The sequence below is a fragment of the Rattus rattus genome, chromosome 16, assembly GCF_011064425.1.
Source record: "Rattus rattus isolate New Zealand chromosome 16, Rrattus_CSIRO_v1, whole genome shotgun sequence".
NCBI classification, from domain to species: Eukaryota; Metazoa; Chordata; class Mammalia; order Rodentia; family Muridae; genus Rattus; species Rattus rattus.
The window spans coordinates 43,626,959-43,654,508 of record NC_046169.1 but is presented as its reverse complement, the minus strand read 5'-3'; the positions used below and the strand labels follow the sequence as shown (position 1 = coordinate 43,654,508).

The following is a 27,550-nucleotide window of genomic DNA, read 5'->3' as shown; positions in this document are numbered from 1 at the left end:
AAATATCAAGCGCAAAGGCCAGACAAAACAGCAGCACTAGAAACAAGTCTAAAAGAAAAATAAACTCCAGTTATGTAGGAACTTCTAAAATTCAACTGCAGCATAGAACATCTGGTTCCACCTCTTAACTGTGTATCACTGTGTATCACTTCACCCACACCTTCCACAGAGCTCATTATGTATACTTCTTGAATTGGCCAGGAGTATCATCACCTGTATATGTGAATGTCCTTGCACCTCCCAATTCTATCACACCACTCCTGGGCTTTGGCATCCATAACTGGATTTAGGTCATTGTCATAAAACACCACAGTGTCAGCCTCAACAAGGTTTATGCCAGTGGCACGGCTATGGGTGGAGAGAAGGGCACAGAAAATCCGCCTGTCTCTGTTGAAACTCCTCATCAGCTCCTGAGAGAAAAGAAAGTACTTAGTTAACATTTCTGGAAGACCTTTGACACCTATGATCTGTCAATTCAAGTTATTTTGTAACAGTCTCATTTGTTCCATGAATAACATCTTACCCTAGCTTTCCTGCATGCATGCACTTCCTTCTGTGCACCGCATCTCTAGGTCATGTTTAGATAATACAGACATTGTGTGTATAAGATGTCATGCCTATCTGGTACTTGCTGTCAGCCCAATCTGTAGGCCCCACAAGAAAGCAGAGTCTTGCTAGGGAGGGAGCTGTGCTTTCTCCTCTATCCTCAGGCAATGCCAGGGCACTCTACAGGCAAGAAGCCCCTGGAGTAAGGCTGAGGAAGCACAAAAAGATCTAACCATGTGGGACAACAAACTAATGAATGTTGAATACTTCTCTTCTGTAAATTATTTCCATGCCAAAACGAAAGTTGACCAACCTCTCTCTTCAAATAACAACCCAATTTTTTTAGAATTTATTTTATTCTATGTAAGTACACTGTAGCTATCTTCAGACACACCAGAAGAGGGCATCAGATCCCATTACAGATGGTTGTGAGCCATCATGTGGTTGCTAGGAATTGAACTTGGGATCTCTGGAAGAGCAATCAGTTCTCTTAACCACTGAGCCACCTCTCCAGTACCACAACCCAATTTTCTACACTAGTACCAAAAAACCAGGCTCCTTTCCATTTGCATATATAATGTGTATAAACTTTGCATTTGCTTTGAAACATAAAAAGAACAACTCAAGTCATGTTCAGCACCATGTTTTTCTCCCCCACTCATGACCCTTTGCACTATATACTACTCATGCTTGTACTGAGACACTTCTTGTAAGGACTTTCTGGTCTGTCATTTGGAGTTGTGAAGAAAGTTGTGATTCACTGCCAAGGCACGAACCTTCTCTTGTGTACTTTCTTCTGCTGAATATTCACTCTGTTACTATTCATGGCTTATCATGTGCACTTCTATAGTAAACAATTTTATGTACCAACCATTCAGTGAAGCACTGTTGCTGCTGTGTGGAAGTCCTAGAAAAGGATCATTACTACATCAACTGTCTATTCATCTCTGAGGCTGGCATTCCATGCTGCTTTGTGGAGAGCTATGCTACAGGTTTTACAATCACTGTGTATTAGCCAAATGTTAAAAGTTAACAAATAAGGACAACAAAAACATGGAAAACTTCTCAATTTGTATTTGAGAGCTAGTCTAAAAAGTACTCATATCTTTGCCAGATAGCCACCTCTTAAAGTACGTTAGCACTATTCCGGTGTGACTACAGATTACCCCTATTTGTCCTATATGACACCTAGAACCAGACAGCTGGCTGACAAGCTTGTTGAGGTGGGAAAAAAAAAAAAAATCAAAGCAGTCAGTTTGGAACTCACAAAGTTCTAAATGCTACCTCTTCTGCATTTAAGGACAGTAGACCACTGACCTCACAGCTGTAGGAAAATGAGACCTAAATCCAATGATTCAGGGTCATACCATGAAAGGATTATTTCTTACCTGTCGTTGTTCACTGTTGGCATTTTCATCAATCCGTACATAGGTGAGATAATGGAAGTTCAAGAACATCTCTAAAATGTCCAGCATAAGAACCATCTGAGATAAAATCAGCACCCGGCGTCCTTCAGATTTCAGTTTTTGTAGCAGGATTGCTAAAGCTTCTAACTTTCCTGAGAGAGAGAGAGAGAGAGAGAGAGAGAGAGAGAGAGAGAGAGAGAGTGTGTGTGTGGAGTGTGTCAGTCTTGCATTCCAGAACAAATGTATCTTACTTCACAACCATGCCAATGGGGTCTGCCATACCTGAGTCAAACTGCACCAGCCTCAGCTCCGGAAACTGCAGTGAGCGCAGTGCTGTTAGCTGTTGCAGCTGTCGGTGGTAAGGGCCGGTGTGCTCTCTCAGGCACTGCCTCAGAGCTCTCAACCTGCTGCTATACAGTGAGGGCGGCCTCGCGACCCACAGGGAGGGTGGTGTAGCCACCACTGGAGGAATCACACAGGCTACCCTGAGGAGCAGAAATCATGTGTGGTCACTATGTGGTACCCTGGTCCCTCTGACAGTGTGAGTGACAGACAAGCATCGAGAGCTAGATTCCATCACTGCAAGGCAACTAATCTTTCACAGCTCAAGGACAGAAACCCAAGGCAACATCAATCAGGACAGATCTAAATGACCAGCACAGGGCATTCTCCAGACTCCTGCCACTGGCTCAGATATTCCCCGTGAGGACTCTTGGGACAGAAGTAAATTCTCTCTGAATATGAGCCTTCTAGATAAATACTACAGGTGACATGTAACTTGAAAGGGGACAGACCCGGGGTTGGGGATTTAGCTCAGCGGTAAAGCACTTGCCTAGCAAACGCAAGGCCCTGGGTTTGGTCCCCAGCTCCAAAAAAAAAAAAAAAAAAAAAAAAAAAAAAGGGACAGACCCAGGACACCCTACAGACAGAACTGCAATGCCACAACCAACCTGATACTTCCTACTAACATCCAGTCACCTACACCAGAAAGCTCTCTCTCCTAGGCATTAGCTGAAGCTCTGTTTTAAATGTTATTTATTTATTTACTTGGTTTTTAATTTTTAAAAAAACTTTTCTGAGACTCACTAGTTAACCCTGAGCCTGGAGCTCAATGGTATCCATCTGATTGCCTCTGCCTCCCCAGTGCTGGATTAAAGGTATGCACTACCATGCCCAGCTACTTTTAATTTCAGTTATGCTTATGCTTGTGTATCGACATAGGGGTTTGTGCATGTGCATGTCCTTGCCTGCAGAGGCCATAAGACGATGTCCAATCCCATGGAGCTTGAGGCACTTGTGAACTCCCTAACTTGGGGGCTAGGAACCAAACTGGAGCACTCTATAGGAGTAATATGGGCTCTTAAATTCTTAATTGTCTCTCCAGCATGTGAAGCTGGGTGTTGGTGATTGCTCTGAAGTGGCCATCTGTGATGTGTGAATATGACCAGCACCTCAAAGACAAACAAATGGCAGCAAATCTATCACACAGCCTGGAAAGGCAAGAAACAGGCTGGCTCAGCCTGGAAAGGACTCTATCTTTTTCTTCATTAATTTACTTATCTGTGAGACCTGGAAGGCAGGCTCTGAACACTAAGCACAGGCACTGGGTAATTAGGGCCTCTCTGGGCAGGAAGTAACAACATAGTTCAGCCAGACAAAGAAAATGACCTTGAAACTGAGCCCTGAGAGCAAGGCCAGGTCATAAAGAAACGTGCATAGACTGTCAGTAGTCTGAACAGCAGCAGACATATCAAGAACTAGCAGGAACAGTGTGGCTAGCTGTGGTGGTCACCTTACTGAGGCTGCTCTACTAACTTATTCGGAATTCTACTCTTCAATGTCTCCAGGTAACATATGGCTAGTTTTGAGGGTCAGTTTTCTAAAAGAGCCAGTTAATAACCTAAATACCAGGTCCTTGTTCCCTAACCACTTCAAACCCTAAGAAACTCAAAAGGGCAACCAAAAGGAAAGTGATTAAAAAAGTACAATCCAAAGAATGAAGAACTACAGGTTGTGTCTGTCCGCTTATACTAGCACTGAGAGGAGGAGGCAGGAGCATCAGGAAGAGTTCAAAGCAAGCCTAGGCTAGCTCTACAGAAATGAAGGGCTGCTACACGAGACCCAAAATTAAAAAGAAAAAAGAAAAAAAGAAAACTTTTGGAGTGCATCTGAGTGAAGGGACAGAAAATCAGGGTGAAGATGCTCACCTGCACACTCTGGCTCACCTGTCAAGGACATCTTGAAGAGACTCTTGGCGCTGACTCAATGTCAAAGTCAGATCACCTCCACTTTGTGAGGGTGACATGTCATAGTCTGCTCCTTTAGGGCCCTTCCCACGGTTGCTATCCAAAGACCAGCACAAAGGCCTCTTCCTTCTTCCAGGCAAGGAACAGATCCTCAGCAAGTCTCTACCATACACTGGAGCCTGGGAACAACGCCGCTCATTGATAAAATGAATCTGATCCAATCGTTCCTTCAAAAGTCTGCTCTTCTCCTCCTTGATCAAAAATACCAGAAAGACAAACCATGACCAAAAATTTTTGAGAAACAACAAAATCACCTCACTGAAGGCTTTGAGAGCTATTATGCACACATTCATCTCAACATCCATGGCCTACTTCTATGAAACTACTGGCAGAAAAAGAGCCTTCTGTGTCCTCCTAAGACATAGAAAACACTGAGAATAAGAAAAAACAAAAGGAAAAAAAGACCAATGTCTGCAGTCAGAAGCCTAGGTCAATTTCTTTCATTGGGAACAAGTGTTAAATCAAGGCCCTAATTCAAAGAGCATGTGCATCTCTAAAATGCATAAACCAGAAAGGACCTACAGGAACCTTGGCTGCCACAGGAAAGCTTCTTGAAGCTACTTGCCACTGCATCTAAGCCTTACCTGGGTTGGCCCTGCAGCAGGAGAAGCTGGTTTGGAAGCCAGGCCAGGTTCCCCAACAGCCATAGCACTCACTGCTACTCGACCAGGAACACCAACTACAAATGTAAAAGCAAACAGCTGAAGGGAGTAAAGGTGTGGCTTAATGGTAGAACACTTGCCTGGAATGCTTGGAGTTCCATCCCTAAGCCCTTGTGCTCCTGGCTCCCAAAGAAAAAAGCAAAGGAAAGCCAGTATGAAACAGATCCATTCCTAAAAGTAGACTGCCTAGCCAAGGTGCAGCAGCTTGCCTCCTGAAATCCCAAGAAAATAAAAGGAGCAGACTGTTAAGAGTTTGGTGCAGGGGTTGGGGATTTAGCTCAGTGGTAGAGCGCTTGCCTAGCAAGCGCAAGGCCCTGGGTTCGGTCCCCAGCTCTGAAAAAAAAGAAAAGAAAAAAAAAAAAAAAAAAGAGTTTGGTGCATCATGCATGGGGCTGGAGAGATGGCTCAGTGGTTAAATTCCCAGCAACCACATGGTGGCCTACAACCATCTGTAAATGGGATCTGATGATGCCCTCCTCTGGTGTGTCTGAAGACAGCTACAGAGTAGTAATATACATAAAATAAATAAATCTTAAAAAAAAAAGTTTGGTGCATCAAAACTATTGTCCAGAACTAGAGTCAGGACTCTAGTGTCTGGCACAGACAGATCACATACCTGTCCTAGGCCAGAATTATAACCTCCTCTGTTCCATATTGGTAAAGTATCACAGGTAATCAGCATATAATGAGGAAAGTCTCCTTGCTTGCCCATGAATCAAACTCGCCAACCAGCTCTAATATACTGAACACATGCAGGCAAGGATTGGTCCTTAGAAGAGAAGCTGGCAGAGAATAGGAGAGCAGCTGGGAGCCCGGTAGCCATAGGCCGGCCAGAGCAGTGTGCAAACCCTGTACCAAATGCATGGCTCTACTCTCAGGGAGCTCTAGGCACACTTACTAAATATTTGGTCGTTCCAAAGGTTTTTTTCTTAAAAATAAATAAAATTGTGTATATATTTTATATATAAACATATATATGAAAAATATGTCTATTAAATTAAATATACACTTGTGTATTTTATGTGTATTAAACTTTAAAATATATTTATGTATTATATATATGTGTATGTATATGCATACATATACATACACACATATATATATAAACATAAAAACTAGGTATCAGTTTTTTTCCTGAATAAAAGTATGTGTGCCTGGGACCTGTGGATATCAGAAATCCCCTGGTACTAGAGTCAGAGATGTCTGTGAGCCCCCATGTGGGTGTAGGAAAGATAGCTAGGTCCTCTGCAACCCAACGAGTCCTCTTAACTGATGAGCCATCTCCCCTAAGTTTTTTATTAGAACATGACAGTGGGTTTGGTCATATTCAAGCAGTACATTTGAAAGAAAAAGAAAGAAAAAAGCAAGTTGATGTCATGACACATGTGTGGAAACCAGACTATCACAAAAAAAGATTTTGACATGCATAAGGTCCATGACTCCTGAGTTACCCCCCAACCCACACCACAAAAAAATGTGTAAGAAGTTCTCACTAAGCCTTTTTCCTTTTAGAACACCCTACCTTGTGTGGTCAAGGGTGCAGGGCTGGGGCCACTGGTTGGGGGCTTGCTTCCCAGGGTGCTATGCACAGCGCCTGCCTGAGACACAGTCTGCATCACCACGGGGCCAGGGGCTCGCAGGTAGGGCTGCCCAGGGGCTGACACGATCTGGAGTACGCTACCTGTAATCACATGTCCATGAGGAGCATCAGTAACAGGTGTGTGCACAGTATTATTATACACTAGCCACTTCCAAATGGTATAGAAACAAATGAGTCAGTATTCTGCACACACATAGTTCCATTTACACAAGCAAATATATGTACAGCTCAGTAATGCTGACAAAAAAGGGATTATTTTAAAATCTCAGATAAAGACAGAAAACCATCTGAGGAAAGAGTGTTTTACATGAATTGGAGAAAAGACCACTGATCTTGCACATACCCAGGGAGTCTATCCACAGCTGGTGACCACAGCTGTCCTAGGGCTGTGCAGGTCACAGAAACATTCACGGACTCACTTAGCCATTGCCAAAGGGATTCAAAACTACCAGAAAGAGCTGGGCTTATTAGCCCAGGGGACCATGACTCTGTGGCTGCTCTTCAAGAGTCTGCCACACACATTATTACATGCCTGAGCCTTCTTACCAAATGTGTAAAAGAGAACAAGTAACCACCAACTACACTCAGATGGCCCTGACTCAGATCCTAAACCCCACCAAGAGAGGCATTAAAGTATCATGAGAAGCTGTCACTCGGCCAGAATCCAGGGCAGTGTCTTTCAGAGAGGCTGCTGGAGCATGGTTCAGGGAAGCTAGTGCTGCACAGAAACCTGTGAAACCTTACCCACCCTAAAGGTAAGCAGCTGGTGCTGGATGCAGCTGAAGAAGTTGCACTTGTCACCACACACCACTTAAGATTTCAAACTTTACTACCTCCTTTTCTTTGAAAGCAGTAACTATATGTTCTTAGCCAAAGGTCTGAGACGTTTGGACCCAGTGTTAAAATTGAAACTTTAAATTGGCACATATCTTGGAAGTCTCAACTACTTAAGAGGCTAAGGCAGGAGGATGGCTTGTCTCAGAAGTCACAGGTCACATGGGCAACACAGTAAGAACCCAAGTGATAGGAACATAGGTAGGTAGGTAGTTAGGTAGGTAGTTAGCTAGCTAGGTTGGTTGGTAAGGTAGGTAGGCTGGTAGGTAGGTTGGTAGGTAGGTAGGCTGGTAGGTAGGTAGGCTGGTAGGTAGGCTGGTAGGTAGGTAGGCTGGTAGGTAGGTAGGTAGGTTGGTTGGTAGGTAGGTAAGTTGGTGGGTAGGTAAGTTGGTGGGTAGGTAGGTAGGTAGTTTGGTAGGTTGATTGGTGGGTAGGTAGGTAGGTTGGTTGGTGGGTAGGTAGGTAGGTAGGTAGGTTGGTTGGTGGGTAGGTAGGTAGGTAGGTAGGTAGGTTGGTGGGTAGGTAGGTAGGTAGGTAGGTTGGTTGGTAGGTTGGTAGGTTGGTAGGTAGGTAGGTTGGTTGGTTGGTAGGTAGGTTGGTTGGTTGGTTGGTTGGTAGGTAGGTAGGTAGGTAGTCAAAGCATTTCATGTACAAAAATTGCTGGTCTTTTTGGCATTTTTAGGAAAATTTGACTCATTCATACTAGAAAGCAACAAACACTTCTACCCTAACTTACAAAAGAGGAAACTTCCCAAAGAGCAGATGGTATTGATAGAAACCAAGTATCACTTACTAAAGGCACTGCCAAGGTGACTCACGAATGTCATCTCATCATTCCTCAATGACTCCTCAGGTCAGACTTCTTCAAGCCACTCCTTGGGGAAGACCTGAACCTCATAGGGACCTACCCTTTTTACCTGTTACCCAGACAGGTTCTCAAGTACAGTGCTAAGAGTGGCATACCTCTGTCCTTGTCAGCATTATATCAGATGGTTGTCTCTTACCTTGCAGCTGCAGAGGCTGGCCTGCTGTGAGCTGTCGCAGCTGGCTATGTGACAAGGTAAATTTGTTCCCTTGGAACTGCAGTGTCACAGGTGTCTCTGGCTGGGCCACACGGCTCTGTGGCCCTGCAATGGACGCCAGCTGAGCTATTTTCACTACTTCCCCACCTGTTAAAACACAGAAGAGAAGCTGAACTAACATCACTTAGAAGGAAGACCTTCTCGCTATAAACGACTGCCTGTACTACACTCAAGTGTCTTCAAAACACATTAGGTGTTGCTTATCACTTTAGGAAAAGTTATTTTAAGACAAAAGAAAAAACTCTATTAAATACCAGACTTTTGTGGTTAATCTATTTAATCATAAATGGTAGGGACTTTCAGTATCAACTACAACTCATCAGACTATTAAGGACTATTTTTACTTTTCTCTCCAAATAATGAAAGGGAAAAAGAACAGTAAGTACCAAAAAAATCAGAAGTTTCTTACATTAAATTGGAAAATCTTCAGAGAACTTAAAAAATTTGAAAAGTTATATAGTTATATACCAGTGAATAAGGTCATATCACCAACATATAAAACAACAAACTTTAATTGCACATGCTTTTTTGTTAAATTCTAGGAAAGCTTAAATAAGTCAGATCTAAAACTCTTGAGTTTGTTAATTCAAATGAGCTCATAGGATTTGATATTACATATCAAATGATCAGAAGTTTAAAGGCTTTTTACCCAACGGGTGGCTATCCAAGTTCAAATGTTCCTTTCCAAGAAAAATCCACGCCAGGGTTAGTAAAGGGGCCATAAGGAGAAGTGTTAGTGAAAGATTAGCAGACTGTCTAAGGTTAAAGATGTCTTCACACAGAATCAACTGTGCACAAGGAAGGGGAAATGAAAGTCAAAGACAAAGAGTTACACACAGACACTGAAATCTCTCCTCAGCCCTTCTAGATGGATAAAGCCAGCTGAATCACTAACTTCACACACTACTACATGTAAGTCTCCCACAGTAATGTAACTTTTATCACCTACAGGATACACAGCTCTCTCCTCTAGTGTGACTGCTTAGGACAACCACTCTCCACTGCTGGACACAAAAGAGACTCCCAGTCTCCCCTGATGCTTTTTCGTCCCATCCCATTTTTCCCAAAAGGCCTCAATATGATTCTGCTACATGACAAATAAGAACTATTTGTGATCTGTAATATTTTAGTTGGCATAATTTCTACAGTAGCCTGGATAATGGCCTGTAGAAGATTTGGAAACTTGCTAATCCCATTGCTGGAAGTATAAAATTTTGAGTTAGGAAAAAATGAGTAACAATGAACAGTTTTAGTCACTGAATTATTGAGAGAAATGTCTCTGCTGAGCAAGTATTCACCACCAATTTTAAACTTGGAACTAATAGTGTCTAGGAACCTAATGCTAATTCTCATGGTCTGGTCTCACCACTTGCCCCACAGTGTGGACCCTGGCACTGCTGGAACTGTGGCTAAGGCTAAACCAAGGTGCTAGCCCTCAACACCAGTGCAGCACAGGAGGAAAGCAGAGCTGGTTGAATGGAGGAGAAAGAGTAGAACAGAGCAGGGCCCTGGACAATGACCATAAGCAAGGCCCCACCATGACCGGCATCACGCTCCAGGCCTGTACTGAGGGACAGACAGATGCAGTGGACAGCAAAGGCTCTTCAGACATCCCGTGTTCCTGACACACTGCTCCAAGGCAGTGAGAGCAGACCCTGGACAGTAAGGCCACTTACTGGGCAAGCGGGCCTGGGCCTGCGAGGTAAGCACCAGCCGCTGGGGCGGTGCACTCTGCCCGGCCACCAGCGAGGGGGCCTGGGGCGGGGGCAGGGGTGGGCCTGGGGTGGAGGCCTGGACAGCGGTCTGAGCCCGCAGTTTCGAAGGATGGGCTGGGCCTGCTGCTGTGCTGGAGGTCGAGGTGGGTTGGTGTCGAGGCGTACCGACGGAAGCCTGAGAGTTCTGAAACGGGGCTGCTGCTGCTGTAATCAATAAGGTTGTTTTGTGCAAAGCTGTTAGAGGTTCTTCATAACATGTAGTAGTATTTCACAACCGAATGTTAAATTACATAAACATTATTCCACAGTCTCTCAAATGAGAAGCCCACTCTTAGGACACAAACATGGAGGGGCTGGTACAGCACTTAAGAGAAAAACTTAAGGCTCTTGCTGTCAATCAGAGAGGCTCCCTGTGAATTGACAGAATACACAAGGCACACATCCTGAACTAGACACGGGGCTGTCAAATGCTACCAGCTGTTAGAAAGCACTTTGTGTAAGCACACGAAAGCTCCTGCTCTCAGCAGTACAGAAACCTCAAACTGCTGTTTTCAGATAAGGTTACAAGACCACTCCTAGGTCTTCAGCTGCCTCTTTACCACAGTGAAGCTAAAACAGTAGCACCAAATGCAGCACGAAGGCTCAGAACTCTCCTGAACAACCTTGACATACTTTTAAGAAAAACACTTTGCAGAGATCCCATCACCTGCTCAGCCAAGGAGAACTTTCCTTCATAGGAAAACCCAGTATAGGAAACAAACTCTACATTCAGGCACAGTGTTATATGCCTGTAAATGGGGGACTAGAAGCAGGAAGATTACTACTAGTTCTAGAGCCACCTGGGCTACATAGTTAGATCCTGACTCAAAACAGAGAAAGAGAGAGGGGAAAGACAAAAGTATCTTCAACTCATCAAGAGCTACAGATGACCCCTTTGAAGGTCATTCAGGTGTCCACACCCCGAGCAGTGGCTATTGACATTCAGTAGGCCAGGAACAGAGTGCCGGGAGCTTTCCCACAGTCTTCCGCAAAAGACAGCTCATTACGTGAGATACCTTTTGTATCTGGATTGGCAGAGAAAGTAGCAATTGGTGGCCGTCCTCGAACCTGGCCCTGTGGAGTAGCAGTGGATGCATTGGTGTTTGCCATCCGAGGTGGATGTGTGCTGGGGAATGCCACGGTGCGACCCTCAGGCTTCTGGCCATACTGCACAGGCTGAAATAACCTAGATGCCCATTGGCCCAAGCAGAAGACACACAGCATCACCACATTGCAGATAGTATGGGTTCTAGAGGACTGCCCCTCAGAGATCAGCCAGGAAGGCAGGCTAAATGGTATCGAGCAGGAGCAAGGTGGCTACAAATACGGTTAGCAAGAAGCCTGCAACAAGCCTGTAGGGGCTGCTGACAAACTCTGTATTCAACAGTCATACATCTCAACTGGTAACATAATTATTGTAAATTTTTAGGTATATGTCAAAATATGTTAAGAAAAAACCTTAGCATGTAATATCCATGTTGTAACTACAGTTTTGAATAAAAGCAAGGAAAAAGCAAATTCTATACCTAGTACATGTGACAAGACTGCTTATAAAATGGAAAGAAAGAGCAGCAGCTGGGAAGATGCACAAAGTGCCCAACTAGGCACTAGTGTGATCAGAGTTATGAGCTCTGTGATCTAGAAAATAGAGGGACACCTAGAAAATAGAGGGACAAACAAGGAGCCAGCCGTAGAAACCTTGTCTGTGTTCACAGGGTTATTCACTTTCTGTATGGGTCTGTCAGGCGTGAGCTGAGCTGCAGAGGAGGCAAGCAGGTCACAGTCCCAAGGAAGCCAAGTTTGGAAAAACTTCAAGAATAGCCTCTGATCTGCATAAATGCCCTCTTTATTTCTAAAAAGATAACTACTTTCTGTTTTCCTTCTTCACCTCAGCCAAGGGTTTTGCTTCTTTCTCATCACTGTGTTTAGTCTGTTCAGAACAATTATACCCTGATTTCACCTTCTACCTCTCCTGCCTCATGATTTCCCTCACTCCAAATCATCATTTATATCATTCTGTTGTTACTTGTTTGAGACAGGGTTTCCCTGTGTAGCCCTGGCTGTCCTGGAACTCGTTCTATAGACCAGGCTGCCCTCTAACTCAGAGAGCCACCTGCCTCTGCCTCCAGAGTGCTGGGATTAAAGGTGTGCACCACCACTGCCTGGCTTTACTGTCACTTGTAAGAACAATGACTCCACTGTTGTTAAACGAACCCCATGTCTGCCTGTGCTCCTGCCCATGAGCATACTCTGAATTCTTCCAAATAAGATGTCTGACTTGGCCATGCCAGTTACTGCCACACCAGAAGGCATGCTGTTCTCAGCCCTGACATCTCCTCAAATCCTAAAGTTTACTTTATTAAAGATAACCAAGAAAAGTGACTCTGGGATTTGCTGCTTCTATTTGAGTGTCTTATTAATGTAGTTGTGCTCACTGAAAACAATTCACATCCAGAATAATTTCAAGAACACAGCTTTTCTCATTTTAATGGACTGTCTAGGGTCAGCTGGAGGAAGGGACTGCTCAGGACTCTCAAACAGCAGAGATGAGCCACATGCTGCCTTTAACCCCTGCACATACCTGCTGGCCTTGAGCTTCACCGCTGCTGGCCGGGCTGATGGAGGAGGTGAAGTAAAGGCTTCTTCCATGAGTTTCCGAGTCACTTTTTTTTTATACAATAATTCAGCCTCATGGCGAGTGATTTTATTTTCTAGCCCAATGAGATCAAATATGGAAAGATCGGTTTCCTAAGAAGAAATAGAAGTAAAAAAAGAAAACATCTGTAATAGGTGGCAGAGGAAAACACTTGACCAACTGTTTCAGATCAACTGAGGAAGCTGTTTTATATGGTATGACAAGCCTTCTAAGGCCAAATCTCTTCACAGTGGACAACAGCTACTTGGGCCCTCAGCATCATGTGAACAGATATTGAGACAACCTGGAGTGGCAGAGGAGCAGATGCAATTGGACAGTCATCATTTGAACAGTGCAGGATAAACAGCAGTCTTCCCCCAGGAAAAACGAGGGCAGGTGTGGGCTCTAAGTGCTAATAAACAGTGTGTGGTGGTGGTGCCTATAACACTCACTGTGGAGACCACTCACTGCTAAGGGGAACCAGTCAGGTTCATGACCATGACCGCGGCAAATGCAAGTGCCCTTCTTTCCATAGCACCACTAATGTATATTTCTCAGAACTTGAGATAACAAGAAAGCAGCATCACACACTGAAAAGGATGAAAGACAGGAAGTGGGTCACGGAATCCCTTATACTGCAAGGGCAAGTCAGGTGGTTCAGCAGCAGTGGGATAGTTGGCAATGGCTACCTCAGCCAGCAGCACTCACAAACAGGAAAACCCAAACTGTAGAAGTGTTCTCATCAACTCTACTAAAAATAGCCACAAGTGGAAACCACCTAGGTATGCATCAACTGATCAAAGGATAAACAAAATGTGGCCTTTCACAGCAGAAAGTTACCTAGCCACAATGAGGATGAACCTCGAAAATACTCTAAGAATCCAAATACAGTTTTGTGAGCTGCCCAAATCAGGGAGGTCCACAGATAGCAGCAACTAGATAGACAGAAAGAGCTAGAGCAGTAGTACTCAACCTGTGCATTGTAACCCCTTTGTGGGGGTCGAATGACCCTTTCACGGGAGTTGCCTAAGACCATTGGAAAAAAGATATTTACATTATGACTCATAATAGTACCAAAACTACAGTTATGAAGTAGCAACAAAAATAATTTTATAGTCAGGATCACCACAGCATGGGGAACTGTACCAAAGGGCTGTAGCACTAGGAAGGTTGAAAACCACTAAGCTATAGAGAAGAGGGGTTATGAAGTGATCCATACAACTATGTGGATTGTATCTAAACAGTACTAGGGATTCTGAACTATCTTTCTAAACCTTCTACTTACCTTCCAGAACTCTCTCTCCAGAACTCTGAGAATTAGAGAGGCTGACTTATACTGCAGAGAGCCTGCTGCATAGGAGGAGCCTGGTACCCGTGGCTCCACTAGTCCAGGATGGTTGCAGATTCGCTGTAGCCGTGTCAGGACACTCAAGACACTGACAAAGTGCCCACTCTTCAGAGCTTCCTGAGTCCTGCTCACGAAGAAGAGGCATAAAGCTCAATGTATGCTCATCATCCACGATCACCATCAGTGACTTTCCTGATCTCAGAAAACACCAGAACTAGCAACATTCCCCAAGACTGGGCTAATAAATTTGTTATATTGCACATTCAAGTCTACATTCCTGAACAGATCTTTACTGAGTCACTCCAGGGAGCCAGAGTCAAGAGGTAGGTATAGGACTATACCTTCTCAAGGGACAAGGCTGTTCCTTTATAAAGGGACCATGTTTCAGTAACATCAGGATAAAGTGCCCTGACAGACAAGTAGAAGCATCCAAGGCTTAATGTCATAAAAGAATTCATTAAGCCAGAAGGTGGGATGAGAGCATCCCAGAAAGCATATCCCTGATCCTATAAGGAAAGCGCAGTGGCAGATGAGATGCCAAGCAGGCCAGGCCAGTCCACACCCTGCTTCAGTATCAGACAGAGACCCACAAGGCTTAGGTGAGAAAGCGGAGCATAGCACGTGCAGCACCCTAAGGCAGGCAGTGAAGGGTGACATCAGGAACACTTCAGAGGTGGATGTAGAACCATGCATGGTGAAATGACTACAGGTTCTAAACCCAAACAACTCATATAGAGGCTGCCTAAGAACCAGGCTCAGGAAGCCTGAGATCCTTGTGGGAAGTGCCAGCTTAGTTATGCCAGGGACCACGCAGGTATGTAACAGAGAAAGGTGGGAATACCGAGAAGCACTGCCAGGAGTGGATGCCACAGTAAACCTTGCCTGGATAACAGGAAAGCCAAAACCAGCCAGCTCTGAGCCCTGTGATAAGGTTCCCCGAACAGGGCTGTGCATAAGAACTGAGTAAGAAGCTATCCCTCTATCTTAGGAAAATAGATATGGAACAAAACTCAAGACAACAGATATTTTTAAAGTTACCATGTTTGGCTTTGAGTGGGCTAAAACTAAGAGTCCCGAATCCAAGAATACTAGACATTTCCAGAGAAAGGATGGAAGTAAAGAAGGTGCAAGTGGAAGCAAGTGGGAGCAGAAAGGAACCTCCCCCTGAGAGCCATAATTGGTGTTTCTATGCATCTGGACAGTGCAATATAGAAATGGGGGCCTACCTCAGGTTTTTAAGGTGTCCAGAAACCGGGTTCCCAAGTGCAAAAATGGGGTCAAGGTGTACAAAGTCTTAACATATTGAATTGTGGCTCAGAGAAAAGGAAGAAAACATGAAAAAGTCTCTCTGCCATTCTACTCAGAGCAGGTGTCACAGAACCACAAAAGACCATTAAAGACAAGATGTGCTGGATCCAAAGCTATGATCTCTTACCCCTCCACAACAGATGACATCACTCCCAAATACAAGTACCTTACTACCCTGTGGCACTGGTATAGTCACAGATTAACAAGTTACATTTCCTCAACGATGACTTGTCAGAGCTCCTGCTTAGAGGACAACTGTGGTGGTTTGAATAGGTCTAGCCATCATGGATTCCTGGGTTTCATTGCCTGGCTATAGGAAGTAGTACCATTAGGAGGTATGGCCTTGTTGGAGTAGATATGGCCTTGGAGTAAGTGCCTCACTGTGTAGGTAGGCATGGAGATCTCCTATGCTCAAGCTCTACCTAGCACAGAATCAGAGTCTCCTCCTGGCTGCTTTTAGATTAAGATGGCCTGCCTGTACACTGCCATGCTTCCCGCCAAGATGATAATAGACTAAACCTCTGAAACTGTAAGTGAGCCCCAATGAAATGTTTTGCCTTTGTAAGAGTTACCTAGGTCAGTGTCTCTTCACAGCAGCAAACCCTAAGACAACAAACTAAGGAATTTAAAGGTAACTAAATTGTTTTCCCTTGTCTGCTGGTGATGGCACCTGACCTACACAGAAGCTCCAATCCTTTCCCACAAAATTACTTCTAACTAGAACTAGCATATCATTAATGTTGACAAACGAAAATGTCAACATTTTGCTGAAATATCCGATAGAAACTAGTGTTACAGCAACATGCCTTCCACAGTATATGGAGGCTGAGCACATTAAACACTGTGGCACATTCACTGCTCTCTAAGATTCTAGACTAAATGACAGGCTGAATGTCTCATCACCAATGCAACTTGGCAAGGACTCTCTGGGAAATGGCCTATAATGAGCAGCGATCCATTCTTACACTCAGTTACCAAGTTTCTAATAAGCCTTTTAAACATGCTGTAGCGATACAAAGACATTTAGGGAGCCATAAGGTACTTTGAGAACTTTAGACATGTATTACACATTTTCTTAGGTACTCACACATACCCTGTGCTCTGTAAACAAAAAGCAGCAGAGACTGCTAGCATGTGAGGTCAGAATAAATACACATATGATTCTTCTCAGCTGCATTACAATCCAGAGAGTGGGGTCTAAGTACTGAGAACTATCAGTTTTTAATTTTAAAATTAAAATCTATGTGAACTCTAATTCCATGTTTCTTCCATTTGTTTTATGTGGGACCATGAAAGGCACCCTGATTCCTGGGTGAGGAGGTTTGAAACCCGTGACCTTAAAAGGGACGGTAGGCGCTTTGCCTGACTCCCAGGAAACCAGGCTTGTCACTAGCTGCAGCCCTCCATAGATTTGTGGCCATCAGTCACATAAGGGCAATGCCCCAAGCCCCTCCACAGGTAGACAGATCTCCATTGTAATGAGGTACCCAAAGGCCTTAGTCAATGAGTCCCTTCCAGACACCCCTCCCTAGGCCTGAGATGTGTGGTATGGTTTTACTCATCCACCTTCCGCCATAACAATAAACACCTTAAAACCATGGACTGACTGTTTTCATCAAGATCGTCCATGGGGAGCTGCCCTTTGCTTTCAGAGCTGTGGTCTAATCTCCCGTAGAAGGCCGCCCTGTGCTCCCAGCCACCACCACCACCAAGCATGCAATCAAGCCGAAGACATCCCCCAAGGGACCAGCCAGAGCTCCCCTCTCTTTCCCCTTAGCCCTGGGCTAGATCCAGCCCCACAGGACCCCATTCTCAACTCTTCCGGCACCCCAGTGGTGCCTGGATGCCCAAGAGCCTGAGAACCAGAGGACTCTGGCCTCCTTGCAGGCCCATGGACCAGCTCCAGCTGTGTCCTATGCCTCAGACTGTGCTTCCCACCCTTGAAGTGGCATGGGTAAGTGGGGTAAACTTCCCACATCCTGCCTCCCTGAGAGGCCCAAGCTCTGTGGTGGAACGGCCGAAGGACCCCACAATAACCCTACAGTTTTAAACACGAGACACCACTGAGAACACAAGAAAGTGTCAAAGCAGCCATGGAGAGGATTCAGAGGTCTAAGTTGAACCCACTGAATTGGCATATTGGGGCTACCAAGCAAGAGATGGGGGGTGAATTCTTTAGGTCATAGGATGCTATAACATGACATGGATATTATGCCCCACTGGTTTCCTTCCAGAAAGACCATATTGACCCAAAAGTAAGCTGGTTAACCAGTAGCATTCACACTAACTACGCAGGTGTATTGGTTCAAATATGCTTGGCCCCTGGGAAGTGGTTCTATAAGGAGGAAGTATGTCACTGTGAAGGCAAGCCTTAGAGGTTTCCTATGCTCAAGCTCCACCCAGTGCAGAAAGAGAACCTCTTGTCTGCAGATGAGCGTCATCTCCTGGCTGCCTTCTGATCAAGATATGGAGCTCTTCTAGTACCACTGTCTGCATGCATGCTGCCATGCTTACTGCCATGATGATAATGGACTGAACCTCTGAAACTGTAAGTCAGCCCCAATTAAATGTTGTCCTTTGTAAGAGTTGCTTTGATCATGGTGCCTCTTCACAGGAATGGAACCCTAACTAAGACAACAAGCTAATACAACAAGCAGCACCAAGCAGGGGAATAGATATCAAGCTACCCAAATGGCAGGTGTGTAGACTAAACATATACAATGGGCAAGTAAGAAAAAGGAAAGGGAGGATGTTCTGGAGCCTGCAGAGTCCTGGTTGCCTCACTGATAGGCACACTTACTGAGGCAACAGGGTGCATCTGCTTCTCATTGGGCAGGCAGGCAAACTAGCACTTACCTAGGCTGTAGAATGACATCCTCATATAAGGCCTTCTGTCGACTGGAAAGGCGGCACTTCAGAACATGCTCATACTTCCTGGTTAGCTGTTTCTCCACATCTCTCTTGGTTCTCCTCAAAATAAATGGCTGTGTGACCTGGAGATAATAATAACCATTTTTCTCCCCTATTTGCCATGGTGTATGTAGCAGAGGGCAGATAAGCTTTAAATGAATCACCTGTAGTCACAGAAGCAAACATACCCTGTGTAATCGTATGACCATTTTGTGATAGTAATCCTGGTTTTCCTCATTGGGAGCTTTCAGGGGAAAGCTCAGGTAAGGCCTGGAGATTCCAGGAATGAGAAAGTGTACCATGGTCCAGAGCTCCAGGAAAGTGTTGTGCAGGGGTACATCAATGAGAAGCAGGCGCTGCTGGCTATAAACAAAATCAGTCTATGTTATAACTTTGAAAAACATAAGTAGGCTGCAAAACTTCTCTGCAGCAATAGGAGAAAAATGGAGACAGAAGCTCTTATATGCCTTTGGGGAACAGACGGGCACACACAGTACTTGGGGAAGGGAAAGGAGGGTCAGAGGCAAGCAGACCTCTACGTTCAAGGCCAGTCTGGTCTACATAGAGAGATAACCAAGACTACATACTAAAACCCTGTTTCAAAGAAAAGGACCGAACAAAGGAAATCTGTGTCTCTTAGGTCCAACAATGCTGTGTGACAAAGGAGAAGAAAATTTCTTTTTCACTAAACTGGTATATCTATGCAATGACTTAAATTTCTTTAAGATAAATCCTTAGGTAAGAACACTTGGGTCAGACCTCTGCAGCTTGAAGATGGCTTCCCAGTGCCGCTCAGTCATGCCCTTCACTCGCTGCATTTCATCAACAACAAGGCATTTCCAGTGCACTCTTGAGAAGGCAGTGTAGCCCCTGAAGAACTGCTTATAGGACGTGATGCAGATGTGGAAGTTATTGGGCTCGGTCCACTCCTGCAATACACAAAGAAGCTCCATCTCCCCTGCAACCGTCTGTAGGTCGTTGCTAGGCAACCACCCTCAGTCAAGCTGTACACATCACTAGCAATCCAACCATTCTGCACAACAACTAGACAATTCTCTGTTCTTCTAGAGCCTAAACACTAGACACTAGATCATTAGGCTATTGTCTAGTGACAATAAAGCACTAGAAATTATCACTGGACAAATAGATTACCAGAGAAGATACTGGCTTTTATAGTGCATAATCCAAGCACGGAAGGCAAAAAATAGATGTCCACAATTGCAACTAACTGCAATGAGACTCTTTAAAGCAAAACAGAGAATGGGTTATGGTCTAATGCGTCTCTTCTAATGCATGGGGACTGGATTCCGCTGTGGCAGCATTAAGATTTGGATCTTCTCAGTTCCCAAGAACGAGTTGGTGCTTTATGAACGTGTGGCAAAGATCCAAGTAAAACAAAATCCAAGTTGTCTACCCTCAACTATGTAAGCACACAGGAAATATATCATCTTAGAAACTGAAACCAGGCCCTCACGAAATGCCAAACTTATCGGGAACTTGGTCTTAGATTTCTAATCTCTAGAACTACAAACAATACATTACTGTTATTTATTAATTATCTTCTCTATGTTTTTGAGGGGGGTTGTTTATATTTTTACAGCAGGAAAAAAGATTACGATAGATGGTAAAGGATCTCTTAGTAAATATTGCTTGACATAGTGTCTAACAGTGAGGCAAAACTTCAAATGATAGAAACTGATCTATACATAGTCACCTGGGACCTGGAACTATTACGTATTGGGGACTAAAGGAAACTGGTATCTGTCACAAACATTCCTGTTTAATCCAGAGAAATACAACACACAGGAGGTCTCATACACTCCATTAGCAGTCTTGAGGTAGGAAGTATTGTATTCTCTCTCCAGACAAATACTCCATTCTGAACTATTTTCCTTACAGTATTGGGAACTGAACTCAGGGCCCATACATGTCAAGAAAGGACTCTATTACATCTGTAGCCCAGAAGGGAAACAGGGCCTCAAGCATAAGAAGCAACTTTTTCCCAGAGAACTAGGAGTCCATCTTGTGTCCTCTCTGGTTCACGGGGATCAAACTCTAGAACTGAGTATAGGTCAGTGTGTCAATGGTACACATTAAGCAGCATGTAACTGTACTCAACGTGGCCGAAGCAGGAAGATCAAATGTTTGAAACCTGGGATACATAAGATTCTATGTTAAGAAAAATTAAGGTGTTTAGCTTTATTTCACACTTAAATATTATCAAGGGATGTGTAAGATATGTCTGTGTAGATGTGTATGTACCACAGCATGCCTATAGGGATCAGACGAAAACTTTGTGGAGTTGGTTCTCTCCTTTGTACCTTCCCATGGCTTCCAGGGATCAAAATTGTCAGGTTTATGTAGCAAGTGCTTTTTAATCTGCTGGGCCATCTCTCCAGCACCTGTACAGCATGCTTACAAGATACTTGACAAAAGATAAAAAAGATACTTGACTAAAGGCATAATTCCCCGGCACACGCCTCATCTAGGAAATGTGGAACCCGGGTACATCTCCAGCAATGCAAAACAAAGAAAGAGAGAGGGCAGTGGCAGTGGGGTGGCACTACCTGTCTCTTTGCTTTGAGTTCTCTGTGGCTGCCAACATAAGAAAGAGTTTTGAGGCCAGGACACCAGCGTTTCAACTCGAGTTCCCACTTGAGTATGTTACAACTCCTCATGACAACAAGATGAGGGCCCCAATTACCTATAAAAAAAAAAAAATTCTGTGAAATCCAGGTACCTAAGGCTGAGTTGGATCAGAGGTTTATTAAATTCATGACCCACAACGAATGCAGAATCCAAGTAAACAAAAACGATCCCCCAGCATATTATACTACCCAGAATAGGAGAAAGTGTGTTCCCCTGCACTACTGCAGGGGTCAGGTTCTCTAGAAACACATAGAACCAGGACCCACTGATAACCATATGAACCTGAGAAAGAATGCTTGTCTAGGTCAGGTGTGGTGGTGCATGCCTTTTATCCCAGTATTCAGGAGGCAGTAGCAGGCACAGCTTTATGAACTCGAGGTCAGCCAAGGCTGCAATAATGAAACCTTATCTCAAAAACCAAATTACATTAAAAAAACAAACAAACAAACAAACAAACAAACCCTTTATCTACGGCAAGCAACTACCCACAACAAGAAAGCTGCTGACTTAAGATCTCAGGCCCTGATTAATCTGATTAATCCTTCCCAGTAGCAAGCACACTATAGCTCAGACAGACAGGAGCCTCCATAGATACCCACTTCTAGGCAGAGCATATTCAATTTACTCAGTGATCAAACCTTGTCTGAAAACTGCACTTTACATGTCAGTGAGTGCAACCCAGGGAGGTGAAATGGCAGACAAGAAATGGCTGGTTTTAAGATGAAGCTGCACTTTCACATATTTGTGGCCATAGCTAAAGCACTGCTACTGATTCTGAAAAGGAACTACTCCAGAGAAAAATTAACCACTGTTTCAGCAGAAGTGTCAGAGAAAAAACTCAGCAGAAACCTTTTTCCCTTACTGGCGGTGATGCTAGGGATCAAGCCAGAACCTCTCTAGACACTGGGCTGAAGAAATGGCTCTTCCTGAGGACTCAAGTTTGACTCTCAACACATACTTCAGGTGGCTCACAACAGCCTGTATCTTCAGCTCCAGAGTACCTAAGATCTCTAGCCTTGATAAGCGTGCACACGCACACACACACTTCTCTACACACAGATGCATATATGTACCTATAATTTAAAAGGTAAAAATATAATATTTAAATCTAAACATAAAACCTTAGAAGTAAAGAAACATGACCAAACTTAAGTTTTAGAGAAACCTAAGGCAATATTCTCTCCAGAAAGGAAAAATCTAAACTGGGGCTAGAATGGTGGCTTGGCAGTTAAGAGCACTACTTCTCTTGCAGAGGGTTCAAGTTTGGTTCCCAGCACCCACAGGGCAGCTCACAGCTGACTACAACACCAGCTCCATGTTATTTAATGCATCTTCTGGCCTCTATGGGCACCATGCATCCACATGGTACACAGACATTCATATAGGTAAAATACTCATACATAAAAGATAAATAGGAGAGTTGAGCATGTGAGTCACTGGTAAAGGTTCTGTCTAGCATATACAGGGCCCTGAATTCAATCTCCAGTACAAAGGAAGGAAGGAAGGAAGGAAGGAAGGGAGGGAGGGAGGGAGGGAGGGAGGAAAGGAAGGAAAATAAATGAGGTTAGAAAGATGGCTCAGTGACTAGGAATGCATGCTGCTCTTGCAGAGAACCAGTTCGGTTCCCTATGTCAGGTGCCTTACAACCACCTGTACTCCAGCTCTGGGGGATGCAACACTCCTGGTCTTCAGACAGACTACATAGAAATAAGTCTCAAGGCCAGGCAGTGGTGGCACACACTTTTAATCCCAGCACTTGAAAGGCACAGGCAGGGGGATCTCTCGGAGTTCAAGGCCAGCCTGGACTACAGAGCGTGTTAGGACAGCCAAGGGTACACAGAGAAACCCTGTCTCAAAAAACTTTAAAAAAAGTAAATAACCTTATATCAAAATGCCCTTATGTAACAGTACCATAAACAATGAATATACACAATGAAAATATTGTTTGCTTCTCTTTTTCTGGACAGAGTCTATGTTGTCTTGGTTGGCCTGAAACTTGCTATAGACAGATCAGCCTGTCTCTGTCAAAAGTGCTAGGATTAAATGCATGTGCACCACCACACCCAGAAATATAAAAATTTATTTTTTTATAAACCTAATATGTAACATAAGATTCCATTCTTGGAAAGGGCAATGTGGTTGTGACCACATATGTAAAGGTAAGGTGAAGGCAAGACGAGACACACCGGGCTATTCCACAGTCACTACCACCAGGGAAAAGAAATAGGTAAACAGGAAGACTATTTTCTTCCTCCTTGTTTTTTAAATTGCATTTATGTATTTGTGTATTTATGTGGAAGCGGGTATGACAAGAAGAAGGGATGTGTGCCACACCAAGTATAAGGAGTTGAGAGGACATGGAGGAGTCAGTTCTTTCTACTGTGTGTGTCTAAGTGATTGAATTCAGGTCTTCAGACTCCAAGGCAAGTGTACTCACTCACTAAACTATTTTCTTCTTAAAAAAATGAAAACAAAGACAAAAACAACCATGTAGGGTTGATACACAGTTCTTATCATGTGTGCATTTCTTAGCACACTGTAACAAACATTGTAGCTGGGTATGGTTGGTCCTTGCCTTTGATCCTAGTACTCAGGAAACAGAGGTACAAGGATCTGAGATCAAGGTTGGCCTGCTCAGCAGAACTAGCTCCAGAACAGCCAGGGCTACACAGAGAAACACTCTCTTGAAAAACCAACAAACAAAGTAATTAATTAATTAATTAACAATTTGTGAAGAACCAGTGGTTATTTAGGACAAGGCTGAGTCTGACAGACATTAATTCAGGCTAGAAAGACAGTGAAACAAAATAGGAAAGGTCCCACGTAAGGAGCACCTACGGTTTCTCCCAGGGCCAGGCACAGCAGGAGTGGCAGGTTCAACTAGCTCCTCCTCCTACATATGTGTCCTGCTGAACCAAGCCGCTCTGCACAACAAACTCCTCACAGAGCCTATCTCTTCTGGCCTCGGCAGCAATCAGCAAACCCAGACCTGCAGTGGTGCTATCTTCTGGCTGAAGCAAAGCCACATCTGCACAAGGACCTCAACCCTTCTTCCATATGGACACCTGCCATCTTTCCAACTGTACCTGTCCACTGCACTATCTCTGGGTATACCACGGCATTCCAGCTCCACACCCATGGCTCTAGTTCCCTGGTTTCCTCACATATAGTATGGTGGGCTTCCATATCCTGCCTGAGACTCCTCCCTGTAGGTCTGTGTACCTGTCGTTCTCCAAAGATGAAGAACACACCTACTCATTCCCTCATAAGTAACAACAAGAAGACTCCTACTTTAGAAGTACAGACATTTTCTAACTATGTAGGTTCCACAGTAAAACATTTTAACCATTGCCTTAAACATTAATTGGAAAATCTAAAAATAACAACTTAAAAGTTTTAATCTGTCTGGGAGATGGGGCAATCCTTTTGTCCACTGTATCCACATTGTACATGCCATCTGCTTGCTAGCACCTGGTAGAAACACTGGTTATCAGATCCATGGTTATGGTTTGGCCGGGCTTGTTCACATGACACTTTAGTAAAAGTTCTAAAGAGGAAGGGTAGTGAAGATGGCACTTTGGGTGTGCCAGAAAGAGGTCATCATACGCTTATTTTCAATAAAAGTTATGAACTTACAATGAAACATAGCATAGTCCAGGATTTCAGCACACACTGGGATCCTAGAACATGTCTCCTGAAGACAGGATAAGCTTGTAAATATAGTAAAACATTTAATGGCCTTTCTCCTTAAATAATAAAATAAGAAGGCAGGGTATTTTTATATCCTGACTTAGCTATGTTCATGAATCTACTTTAAAATACATTTAAGGAATGGTGATATCAGCAGAACTAGCACTTGGGAGGTAGAAACAAGTGGATCTCTTTGAGTTTAAGGCTGGTCTACATAGTGAGTTCCAGGACAGCCAGGCCTATATACAAAGACCCCAATCTCCAAAAAATAAATCACTTGGTGATACTAGGCCAAAACCAGAAATAAATCAATTGGGGGTGGGGAAGGCACAAAGACCCCAGAAATCAGTCTACCTTAGAGATTTCAAAACTGATGATGAGACCAGTGAGACGGGAAGGGCACTAGCTAGCCAGTGAGCCTGCGGATCTGACTGTAACCCCTGGCTCCTAGATTGCAGAAGGAAGAAGCAGCACTGCAGGCTCCTCTTACTTCAACAATAGACACACATACACACAATAGACACACACACACACAATAGACACACACAACAGACACACACACACACAATAGACACACACACACAATAGACACACACACACAATAGACACACACACACACACACACAGTAGAGACACACACATGGGTTTAAAAGTGGGGGCTGGCCTCAGAGGGGTATGGGCTCAGCAGTGAAAAGTTCTTTCAAGGACCTGAAAAACCAAGCAAACCAATCACCACAGATGAAAACACAAGATACTCCATGATAAAGTCAAATTTAAATAGTATCTAGCCACAAATCCAGCCCTACAAAAGGTGCTAGAAGAAAACTCCAACTCAAGGAGGTTAACTACACCCACAAAAATACAAGAAATACTCTCGCAGCAGTAAAACCAAAAGAAGGGACACGCATACCTACCTCACCCCACCCTCCCAACAATGAAGTAAGAGGAATGAGCAATCACTGGTTACTGATATTTCTCAGACATGGACTAACAGAATGGCCATACTAGATGCAATACAATACATGCTAGAGCAAGCAGGCCTTATGAACAAAATGGACCGGAAAGAACATTTCACCCAAACACAAACAGTTCCTCATAGAACATTATCCCAAACTAACAACTCACTTGGTCATAAAACAAGTCCCAACAGAAACAATAAACTTGAAATCATCCCTAGCATCTTATGAGACCATCATGGATTAAAACTAGATTTCACCATGTATAATGAGTGGCACATGCCTTTAATCCCAGCATTCAGGAGGCAGAGGCAGGCAGCTAAAGACCAGCTTATGATTAAAAATCAAGTCAAGGACAGCCAAGGCTGTTACACAGAGAAATCCTGTCTCGAAAACAAAGTAAAGCAAAACAAAACAAAACAAAAAAAATCAAACTGACAACAACAACAACAACAAAAATTCTCAAAACTGGATTTCAACAGAAAGCCCACAAACTCATGGACACTAAACAACTCTCTATTGAATGACTGCTGAGTCAAGGCAAAAACGAATTTAAGACTTCCTATAATTCAATGAAAATATATGCACAACATACCCAGACTTACAGACACAGTGAAGTGGTGTTAAGAGGAAAGTTCCTAGCACTAAGTATCTACATAAAGAGATCTCATATGAGCAGCATAAACAGCATACCCAAAAGCTCTACAACAAAAAGAAGCAAACACACTCAAGAGCAGTAGACTACAGGAAATAATCAAGCTAAGGGCTGAAACCCAAAAATAGAAACACAGATGACACTACAAAGAAATCAGTTAAACATCGAGTTAAGTCTTTGAGAAAAATCAACAAGATAGACAATCCCTTATCCAAACAAACAAAAAGATACACAGAGAGAATATCCAAATTAACAAACTCAAAAACAGAAAGGGGGACACAACTGACACCAAGGAAACCCAAAGAATCATTAGATCATACTTTTAAATACCTGTACTCTACAAAAATTGAAAAAAAAATTAAAAGAAATGGACAATTTTCTCAATAGGTAAAAAGTTAACAAAGTTAGGTCAAGATCAGATAAACAAGTTAAATAGACCCATAACTCCTAAGGAAATAGAAGTAGTCACTAAAAGTCTCTCAACCAAAAAAAGCCCAGGATCAGATGGTTTTAGTATAGAACTCTACCACACTTTTAAGGAGCTAACACCAATACTCCTCAAATTATTCCACAAAGTAGAAACAGAAGGAATCTTGCCAAATTCATCTATGAGGCCAGAGTCACACTGAGGCCCAAACTACACAGAGATTCAACAAAGAAAATTACAGACCAATTACCCTCATGAATATTGATGCAAAAATACTTAATAAAACACTCACAAACTGAACCCAAGAGCACATCAACCATGAACAAGTAGGCTTCATCCCAGAGATGCCATGGTTCAATATACAAAACTCAGTCAATGCATCCACCATAGAAACAAACTTAAAAAAAAAAAAAAATCACATAATTATCTAATTAGATGCTGGAATATCCCTTCATGATAAATGGCTAGGAGAGATTAGGGATGAAAGGGATAAACCTAAACACAATACAGCTATTTACAGTATGCCAATAGCCAACATCAAATTAACTGGAGAGAAAATCAAAGCAATTGTGCTAAAATCAGGAACAAGACAAGGATGTCCACTCTTTCCATATCTATTCAATATAGTAATTAAAGATCTAGCTAGAGCGATAAGACACCTAAAGGCTACAAAGTAGAAAGGAAGAAGTCAAAAGTACCATTATTTACAGATGATATGATAGTATACATAAGCCACCCCAAAGATTCTTCCAGGGAACTCTTACAGCTAGTAAACACCTTTA

At 43.5% G+C, this 27,550-nt stretch overlaps 1 protein-coding gene and 1 non-coding gene across 2 annotated transcripts in view; both read right to left on the bottom strand.

The window, feature by feature from the left end:
- Positions 1–27,550, bottom strand: part of Ep400 (E1A binding protein p400) — a 106,674-nt gene that overhangs the window by 26,262 nt on the left and 52,862 nt on the right. Inside the window, exons 16-30 of the mRNA XM_032886868.1 lie at positions 20,959–21,095; positions 19,151–19,320; positions 18,580–18,754; positions 18,338–18,474; positions 14,111–14,297; positions 12,772–12,938; positions 11,207–11,376; positions 10,113–10,355; positions 8,359–8,523; positions 6,443–6,601; positions 4,843–4,937; positions 4,178–4,449; positions 2,235–2,437; positions 1,935–2,104; positions 214–410 (exon numbers count right to left, since the gene is read on the bottom strand). Of these exons, the coding sequence (XP_032742759.1) occupies positions 214–410; positions 1,935–2,104; positions 2,235–2,437; positions 4,178–4,449; positions 4,843–4,937; positions 6,443–6,601; positions 8,359–8,523; positions 10,113–10,355; positions 11,207–11,376; positions 12,772–12,938; positions 14,111–14,297; positions 18,338–18,474; positions 18,580–18,754; positions 19,151–19,320; positions 20,959–21,095 (2,647 nt within the window). The remainder of the gene's footprint in view (positions 1–213; positions 411–1,934; positions 2,105–2,234; positions 2,438–4,177; positions 4,450–4,842; positions 4,938–6,442; positions 6,602–8,358; positions 8,524–10,112; positions 10,356–11,206; positions 11,377–12,771; positions 12,939–14,110; positions 14,298–18,337; positions 18,475–18,579; positions 18,755–19,150; positions 19,321–20,958; positions 21,096–27,550) is intronic.
- On the bottom strand, positions 631–763 carry LOC116886010. Its single transcript, XR_004386079.1, has one exon. It is a non-coding gene; the product is annotated as a small nucleolar RNA SNORA49 (small nucleolar RNA).